The sequence below is a fragment of the Hydra vulgaris genome, chromosome 13, assembly GCF_038396675.1.
Source record: "Hydra vulgaris chromosome 13, alternate assembly HydraT2T_AEP".
Taxonomy (NCBI): domain Eukaryota; kingdom Metazoa; phylum Cnidaria; class Hydrozoa; order Anthoathecata; family Hydridae; genus Hydra; species Hydra vulgaris.
In genome coordinates, this window is record NC_088932.1 from 30,205,157 (window position 1) to 30,215,067 (window position 9,911).

The 9,911-nt window shown below is 31.2% G+C and overlaps 1 protein-coding gene across 1 annotated transcript; it reads right to left on the reverse strand.

Moving 5' to 3' along the window:
- Positions 1 to 1,296: 1,296 nt before the first annotated feature.
- Positions 1,297 to 1,746, reverse strand: LOC136089792 (uncharacterized). The gene has a single exon (XM_065815880.1). It carries the CDS (start codon positions 1,744 to 1,746, stop codon positions 1,297 to 1,299), a length of 450 nt encoding a protein of 149 aa, XP_065671952.1.
- Positions 1,747 to 9,911: the final 8,165 nt, after the last annotated feature.

The following is a 9,911-nucleotide window of genomic DNA, read 5'->3' on the forward strand; positions in this document are numbered from 1 at the left end:
AATTCAAAGAGTTAATAAATTTGATATATCTATTAGTTAATAATTAAAAAAGCAAAGAAAAGCACGAAAATAACAAGCAAACAGGGCCGACGCACGGGTTTCGAAGTGCGGGTAACAATTGTCAGTTCTTAAAAAAAGTCTTCTATATCTAGAATTTTCTTAAAAAAAAAAAAAAGGTTCTTTAGAAGAAAAAAAAAAGGGGGCACGTGCCTCCCCGGCAAAACTGTTAATTGAAAGTGCAGAAAACTTTATTCTATGGTTTTAAATATTTTTGTTTTTGGCGCATGAGTTATTCATGCTTTTAACGGTAGCTCCCACTTATGGTGTTTTCGCCAAGAACTCCTTGAGCGGTTAGCCATCTTTTGAATGATCCGAAAGATGGCTAACAGTTTGCGATTTTAAAGAAAACACAGACCTAGAACGTCTTTCCGAGCCATTGCGCATGCGATGTTTTTACAGTGGTTTTCATAAATTTATAAATAAATTACTCATATTTGAGAATAGAAATTTTTAGTCTTTTAACGATAAAACAATAAAGAAAAAAGATTTCGGTTTAGATTTTTTTCTATTTATTAGATAAATACATACAGAATACAAAGTTTTAAAAAAATTTACAAAAACAATTCAAATACTAAATAATAATTAGGTACAACTACATGGTATTAAAAAAAATAAGACAAAATAAATTATTCATAAATTTAGACGCACGATACATTAGGAGGCGTAATTTATGAACCAATCAATATTTTGTTTATCCGCCTTTTGCTTTGATACAACAAATTACTCTTCTAGGCATAGACTCATTAAGATTTTTGCGCATCGCTTCTGGGTCTCCTTAAGGACGTCCTTCAACTGGCCAAGTGTGGAAATCGGAACCTTTGCCAATTCACGGTCAATCCAAGCCCAAATGTTTTCAATCGGGTTCAAATCAGGTGAGTATGGAGGCCACGGTATTGTCTTGATATAATTATCGTTGAACCACTCCTTTGTATAGTATGCAGTATGTGCAGTAGCGCCATCTTGTTGAAGTTTCCAAGTTTTATTGAGCATAAGCAGGTCAATTGATGGAATCAGGATGTTTTCCAGTACTTCTACGTCTATTTAGGAGTTGATTCTTCCGGTGTATGTTTGGCTCATACCAACACCTTTGTAATTGAAGCATGACCAGGCTCCTATCAAGCCTCCTCCACTTTGTACAGTCGGTCTAATGTACCTGGCGTAATACTTTTCGTGAGCCATTCTTTTAACTGTTATGTTAGATTTGCGGTTAATAAGCTCAAAGTTACTCTCATCACTCTACATAATGTTTTTCCATTGTTCTACTGCCCAATACCTTCTTTCACGTGTTAGTCTCCTTTGTTTATCATATTGACGCAGGAGTGGTTTCTTCAAAGCAGAGTAGACTCCAATCTTGTATTTGATAAGTATTCGACGGACTGTGCTTTGAGAAATAGATGTATTTCGTGTTGTATTAAATTCTGTGGTCCATTCTTTGTAACTAATTCTGGGATTAGCTCTAACAGCTCTAAAAAGGGCACTATCTTCCTTTCTGGTGGTTGACAAGGGTCTACGTGGCCTCGTTTTCTCGCTGGCACCACCAGCGTAAAGAAAGTTTTGCTTCGTTGTCCGAACGCATTTCTCAGAAACTCCAATTACCCTGGCGATTTCTCTATTATTTTTGGTTCCTTCTTTGATGTGAGCAATAATTTGCCATCTTTCACCTTGAGTGATACGTCTTTTGCCCATTTTTCGCGTCTTTTTAGTGCAAAACAAACTTAACTTTTGATTATTTATTAAATAATGATTAGCTAATTCCAGATAAGTCAAATTTATAAAGACTTTTTTGACAAAATCAATTAATTTAGGCCTATTAATGAGAAATATGGGAAAAAACTACTAACTATCAATTAACAAGATATAAGACTTTTTTGATTGTGCGTCTAAATTTATGAATAAAATAAAATCAAGCTTATCAATTAACTTTTTTGTGTTAATTGGTATAGAATAAGTAATAAACATCGTGTAAAAAAAATTAAGGTACTCTATAATAGAGTTTCACTTCCTCTATTAAATTTTATATCAAGTAACAATGAGCGAGATCTCGTCTCGTTCTCGTTTCTCGTGAGAAATGGGACTTCTCGTGAGAAACGAGGAATAGAAAATTCTCGCGAGAAGTAGAACGAGACTTAAATATTATATTATTTTCCAAATTAAAAATTATTATGATTTACAAAATGCTTAATAATTTGTTTTTTTAATTAATTAATATTTTGACTCCGTGATTTTAATAAATCTAATTAAAAGTTTAATTTGTTTTTGACAAAAGAAAATTAAATTTTTAATTAGATTTTTAATTAGATTTTTTATAATTAGATTTAAAAAAAAAATCTAATTAAAAAATTTTAATTCAACTTGACACATATTGTTCATATTGAAAAGAAATATTCTTGCCTCATTTCAACGATCAAAAATGTCACCAAGAAAAAACAAAATCTGGAGATATTTTTAAAAAACAAGTGACGGCGCTAAATGCAAGGCGTGCAAAAAGTCTTTGAAAACAAAAGATGGAAACACAAGCGGACTTCATCGTTACCTCGAAAAAAAACACAGCCAAGATTACGCTGAGTATTCTGAAAAAACTGACGACTCTCTTCTTCCTCCTCCTAAGAAGAAACAACAAACCATGGTCGAAATGCTTAAAACAAAGTCCAAATATGACAAAGACAATTCCATTCAAAAACAGTTTGACTCTGCAATGCTGGATTACTTTTGCACTGATCTGGCATCCTATTCAGCAGTCGAAGGAAGAGGTTTCAAGAAATTGTTTGACATTGCAAACCTTAAACCGAGCCTTCATCGGTCAAGAGAAGTTCAAGCTGGAATGAAGAGCATAATAACGGAGATAACGCCAAATCTAAAAAGTGCTACATTTACTTCTGACCTTTGGACATCTAGAGCTCATTTCAGCTACATCTCTTGGACTTTTCATGCTATTGACGAAAATTGGAGACTACATCACGGGACACCCCATGTCCAAACAGTTCCTAGGCAGACACACAGGTATCTTAATTGAAGGAAACCTGGATTCTTTCTTAGAAGAACTAAATTTGCCTGCTGATTTGCCAATGTACTGCGTGAACGACCAGGCAAGAAATATGAAACTTGCAGTCAAATTGTTGAAGCGTCTTGACCAATACTTGTGCAACAATCATATTTTGCAATGTGCAGTTCGAGACTCATTTTGAATGACTGCTGGAATAAAAAACATGCAAAGATTTGGCTTCTTTAACAGATGCTCAAGGAATCAATTTTAGACAGTTACGCCAATCTGTTGACACAAGATGGAATAGTGAACTAGATTGCATGGCTTCTGTCCTACATCTAAAGAGTGCAATTATCAGCTTATATGCAAATGAAGATATTTTTTCTTCAAAGACCATCAGTGCATCACAGTGGAAATCAATCGAGGGAGCAGTAGAAATTTTGGCACCACTTAAAGAAGCTACAGAAACGTGGTTGGCTGAGTCTATTCCAACAATTAACACTGTCGCCAATTCTCTTTATTTAATCCATGACAAAATTGATCAATTTATTGAGACGGATGGAAAAAATGCCTACGGTGTCTTGTATGAAAATACATGAAAAGCTGCATTGAGAAAAGATTTCCTCTTTGTCACACTGGAAACTTATTTAGTGCTGCAGCAAACTACTTAAATCCTGCTTTAAAGGGACTTCATTTGGAGCTCTTCAAAAAATTTCAAACAACAAAAGAATGGTTAGCCTCACAGGTTAAGGATAATGTTGAGTGCCAACATCTGAACTGAATCCTATTTTGAGCAAAATGTGCCGGTATGAATATCTCCCTGATGCCAAAAAAGACTTTCCAATTCTTGATTGGTGGAAATTGCATTCAAATACATTGCCAGAACTCTCTTTATTAGCTGGACAAATTTTAGCTATTCCAGCAAGTTCAACTAAATCAGAGAGAGTTTTTAGCTCAGGTGGAAATGTTGTCCGATCATCCAGACACAACTTACACCTAGAAAAAGTAGAACAAATCATCTTAATCAGAGAAAAAATTGTCTTGTTGGAAAAGTTTGGCAAAAAAATTCTGAATTAACATTTGAAAAAGTTGTTTACATTTGACAAATTTCATTTGTGTCTATTTGTCAAAACCATGTTTACATTTTTTTTTTGACTTGGATTTTAATAAAATTGTTTTCAAAAATTGTTAAATTGCTCGTCTAGTCTCGTTCTCGGTCTCACGAGAAGTACTAACTTCTCGTCTCGATTTGAAAAAACCTAGTCTTGCTCATGGTTAATATCAAGCTTTGCAATAGCACTTTTATTTTATTTTTATTTTAAGTATTTTCTTTATTTAAGTATATGTAAAAAAAAAAATGAGTGCGTCTAAATTTATGAAAACCACTGTATTAAAACGTAAAACCTACTTTTGAATCATCCAAATTACAATGAAAGGTTTTACGAGAATAAAGATCTATGCACAAGATTTTCATTTATTTTTTCATCTTGTAATTACAAGATGTTCTTTTGATGTTCAACAAAAAAAATACAATAAATTGACAGCACAACAACTGAATGTATATATATGTAAAAATGTAAAATGAGAATGCAGTAAGTAGTACAAAGTTTGTATTTAATCTGATATACAATTTACTTATGTTGTTGTGACAGAATAAAAGTTATTTAAACTGTATGCATGTATGTATTTATATTGCATTCATTATATAAATGATGTAGTCATTATTTAAATAATGAATGCAATATAAATACAACCTTGCCCATGTTTAAGAAAATATCTTATCGGTGATTTTAAATATCAAAACAACAAGGTATAAACTAATCGAAGTAGAGTGCTATTATCTATATAACCCACATGCATCTAATCAATCTCAAATTTCAAAATTGTTTTGATTGAGTGTCATATCTTGCTTTTTACATTGCCATTTTAGGGATGTTTCTTTTAATAGTATGCTTTGCCAATATTTATCTGAAATCATCTAGACTAGTCTATAGAAATTATTAGAGCCTATTATCCAGGTAATGCACATGAAGGAAAAGCTGATTACTTGTCCAATGGACTCTTTCTGCTCTTTTTTTTATTTTATTTTAACACTATTTAACACAAGTCACTGCTAGCACAGCTACAAGCAACCACTAATTGAGTTTAAAGTTAAAAAAAAAAAAAGTAAGTTAAAGAACAAGAATCCAGTTGACAAATGACTTAAAAAACTTTAAGTTTATCAATAATATTTTGTGAGTTTTAGAATCACACTGCTTTCTAGTTGTAAATTTTAAAATAATGAATGCTTGTCATTAAGTATAAACATATATATTACTTGAATAACATATATACATATATAAAATTAATAAGATTTCCTCCTTCCCAAAATTAAACATCCTCGAAATAAGTTTTCCAACCCCAAGCTGATATGTATAGAAGCGTGATAGAAGGGTGGTCTAGATTGAAGTAGTAGAGTAATTGCCCACATGGTTTTTGAAAATCTATTGGGCACAGGCATTTTATTTTTGTTTACCTGCCATTTCAAGATTGCTTGTATGACTTTGGTGTGTTGTTGAATTATGTATTTTTGTATATTAAAAAATATTACTGAAATTATATTAAGTTGATATTAAACTAAACTGATAAATTCTTGAAGTAATAGAAACTAAATTAGAAACTAAACTTAAAAATTGGTTTCATCAAGTTTAAAATTTTTTTAAAAATATTTGCATTTGATTGAAAGGTATTTTTATATAAATTGACACCAGGTGTTTTTTATGGTTTTTATTTATGGTTCTTTTTATGCTAAAAACTAAAAGTTTGTTATGTTTTTCATATTTAGCACTAAAATAATTTTAAAATTTAATTTCAAGTGATATTTTTTAAGACTTACTTTCATTTCATTTATTATACTAATTTATCAGTACTGTTTTAAAAAAATCTTAGTATTTTTTTTTAACTTAAAATATAAATGTTTGTATTTGGATAAGGCTGATTACAGGGAAAGGAGGGTAAGAGTGCGCACCTAATGAGTTTTTATTCATTGAAAGAGAAATTAAAATGATAGACAGTTGAAATTTTTATACAATAATCTTTAATACATAACAAAACTTTAGACATTATGCAAATAATATTGCATTGAAAGAAAAGCTTTAAAATATAAATTTTATAAAAAATTAGAATTTTGCACTTATAACTGATCATGAGGCTAAGAGTCCGCATATGAGAGCGTATGAGTTCGCACTAATAATGATCACAAATAAATGGTCCAGTTCTTTCATAACTAGTACATTCTTCAAGCCGCCAATGCTTGCAAATCCGCATTGAATCCATTTTTCACCCATTTGCCCTGCTTCTCTACAAGCTGGACAGATCGTTTCTTCATTTTTATCATTTTTAATATCTGTAACATTTTCAACGTTTATGGCTTTTTTACCTTTTTTAGCTTTTTTAACGGTTTTTTTTAGAAAATTCTATTATTTATTTAGCTCAATTGGCTTTAGCCTTTTTTGATTCTTGACTTTTCTATGTTTTTTAGCTTCTTTTTATATGCGCACTCTTGGCCACTTTTATAATGTGTTTTGAAAGTTATAACCAGATTGCAATACCTTATGCAAATTAAAATTCTAACCTCACTTATTATTATGAACTAAAATTACTACAACTCAATATAATATTTATCATACTTCATAAACAATAAATATGATTATTAACTGAACTCCTTTTCTTTAAATTTACATGCTAAATTATGGAAATCATATCTTACCTGATATTTCAAAACACGGATAGGTAATTAAATTTAACAATACGCGTTCTTGTATTGTGACATAGACATATGAAAATGATTACACATGCGCACTCTTACTTGACTGGGCACTCTTACCCTCCTTTCCCTTACTTGTATTTGAATTTGTATTTCAATACATATACTTGTGTTTGAGTTTGTATAGAAAATTATTGTATTTGCATTTGATCAAATACAAATACATTAATTACTTACAAAAACCCTAACCCTGACCCAGAGCATAAGCTAATTAGAAAGCCAATATTTTATTTTATATAAAGCAAAATTATCATTTTTTGCCAGATGTACTTTAACTGTTCAGACTTCATTATTTCATTATTTAGTATATTTATATAGTGATAGTCTAAAAGACTATCACTTCCAGAATGTTATAAAATATCTTTTGATGCAGTTGTTTTTATTTGGATGCAAGGCAGAATACCCAAGTTCTCTAATAACTAAACATGATGCAGCGGATTGATTATGTTAGAAAATTGTTAGAGCTGCATTTAAATATAATTGTCTGGCTATGAAGGTGCACATAGCAAAATAACAACATATTTAAAAAAAGGCGTGGTGATAAAAATCCAGAATGAAGAGTATGAATTCTTTTTTACGCAAAGAGAAATTATTTTTTCCTTAAAAACTTTGCATAAAGAGACAATGAGGGAAAAAGAGAGAAAGGTAAAAAAGAAATGTTAATAAAGCATGACAAAAAGTAACAATATAGTTATGAGTCAGAAACAGATGAGGAGATCAATTAACTCAAACTAAGCCATAGAAATGTCATGTTAGGTTCAGGATCATCATGATCACTCCACTACTTTTAATACGTAATCTCGTACAACCTGCACCATGCCCTGCTGCCCTTTAAGATTTGCTTTTCTGAGCAAATGCTAGGAAAATTTAACTCAGGCTTGAAATACCCCTGCCTTGGAGCTCCTAGTTGAATAAAGGCTACAGATGATGTCTCAATAAAGGTACTCATCTTGGAAAGATGTTAACTGCACCTGGCTATTGTCTTGTAATAGTCCTCCTAGCCAAGGTGTAAGCAGAAAGTTCTGTTAACCAGCTTCGCACCTCTTTTTTATCTATTACACTGGTGTAAATATAACTCTGTGTTATATTGTTACTTGCCTCAAGTGGTAAATGCTAGATTGTTTTGACTCTACTCATGGATTTTCGCTTGTGTCTCTTTGTTAGTGGTTATACAACTCTTCCTAATAAGAGGTATGGTTCTAAAACTTATTTTTATGGTTATAAGGCAGGCTCTGGTAGTAAGGTTTCCAGAGTTCTGTGGCAGCTCTCAGTTAAGGTAATTTTATCAACAGCTGTGAAATATCCGAGTGTTGATCATTATTACAGTACCATGATATAGATGGCATCCCTGCTAGTGCTTTTGGTAAATGGATTTTGCAAATGGATGGAGTCCCTGCATACCAGGGAAACAGGTTTATTTGTTGTTAGATGTTAAAATCACTTTGGCTTTTGTTGCTAAAGTTATTTCTCCTGTCATATCTTTATTATTATCCAATCTAAAATTATTATCCAGAACTCTCTTTAATATTCTGTAAACTATTAAATAAATGCTTAAATAAACCTAGTTTTCTTGCATTCTGTCAAATACCATCTTTGTATACTTTTTTTAAAAACTCTAGAGAACACTCTGACCTCTTTAACTATTGCCAAATTTTTCTTCTCTCTATTATTGGCAAGGTCTTTGAAATCTTCAATTACCAAACTTTAAATATCTCATCTTGAGCCTAAAAACTTACTCTCTGACAATTGCGGTAGTGGTGTAGTGGTAAAGCGCTCGCTTTATAAGCGAGAGGTTCCGAGTTCGATCCCCACCACGTCCCTGGTAGTACCGCGCTCAACTTGTTTCTCCGCACAGCGGCCTTGTTTGTCAAGGTTCGTGTTTCGGAGTTTTAGAGTTGAGAGAGGGTTATAACCACTATTAAGTAGCCTCCTCATCTGTAGTGGTCTTCTCGGCCTTGGGGAGGTGAATAACAAAAAAAAAAAAAAAAAAAAATTAATTTGTATTTTAATACTTTCACTCTGTAGCTGATTTGCTGACTGTTTTATCAGAATGATTTTATTGTTCATTATTTGGAAATGGTGAGGCAAGGGTTATTGCTTTTGACATATTAAGGGCTTTCCGTAAACTCTGACATGCTGGTCTTTTTTATAAACTTGTTTCATATTGTATAACTCAGAAGGTATTTGACATTAATAAATCATTCCTTATAAGTTCCAATATTAAAGTTCTTCATATTTTCCAAACTCATATAATTTACAATTTTTTAAAATATTTTGTCTAGTGTTTTTCTTGCTCTATAGCTATATTTTTTTGTTTTCTGGTCATTCCCAACTTAAATTTTGGTTGCTTGCAGCCTTGTTGGTAATAAATTAGTTTAAAAAAAAATGTGGATAGAGGAACATAAGAGACTTTGACTAGTGCCTGTACTGAGTAAGTTGAGAAATAAAATTTGACTTTCCTGATTGTTATGAACTCATAAAATGAAGACCTCTTAATAAATGCTTTATTTAACAATAATATATTAATCTAACAATTACAAGAGTTGAAATATATATATACAGGCCTCGGCAGGAGTAAATAAGTGAGTGAGAAAAGGTCTCCTAAAAGGAACATGACTAGTCATGCGAGCAGCTTCTCTTAACAGCTTTTTACGGGAGCTTTTGGTTTTTGCGCAAGCTATCTTTTTATTCATTAAATAAATTACTAAATTAAATACTAATTATTAAATACAAAATTTAATTTTATATTTATTACAAGAACATTATCAATTTATTTTTTTATATTAGAATTTTTTCAAAAACTGATTTTTTTATTTAAACCAATCAGTTAGTCCAATCTAATTAAAAAGATTTGCATTTCAATTGGCATTTTTAAAAATATTTTTATACTTTTTCATCCTAGTTACAACAATAATGGTTTTCTTTTATAAACAATTTTGCAAACTTGACCATATTGTCATTGTTATAATATTGTTATAGTATATTACACTGTATTTCACACAGAAGATTAAAAAAAAAAATGCTCTACACTGCTTATCTGTGTTTAAAAATAAAATATTTTTT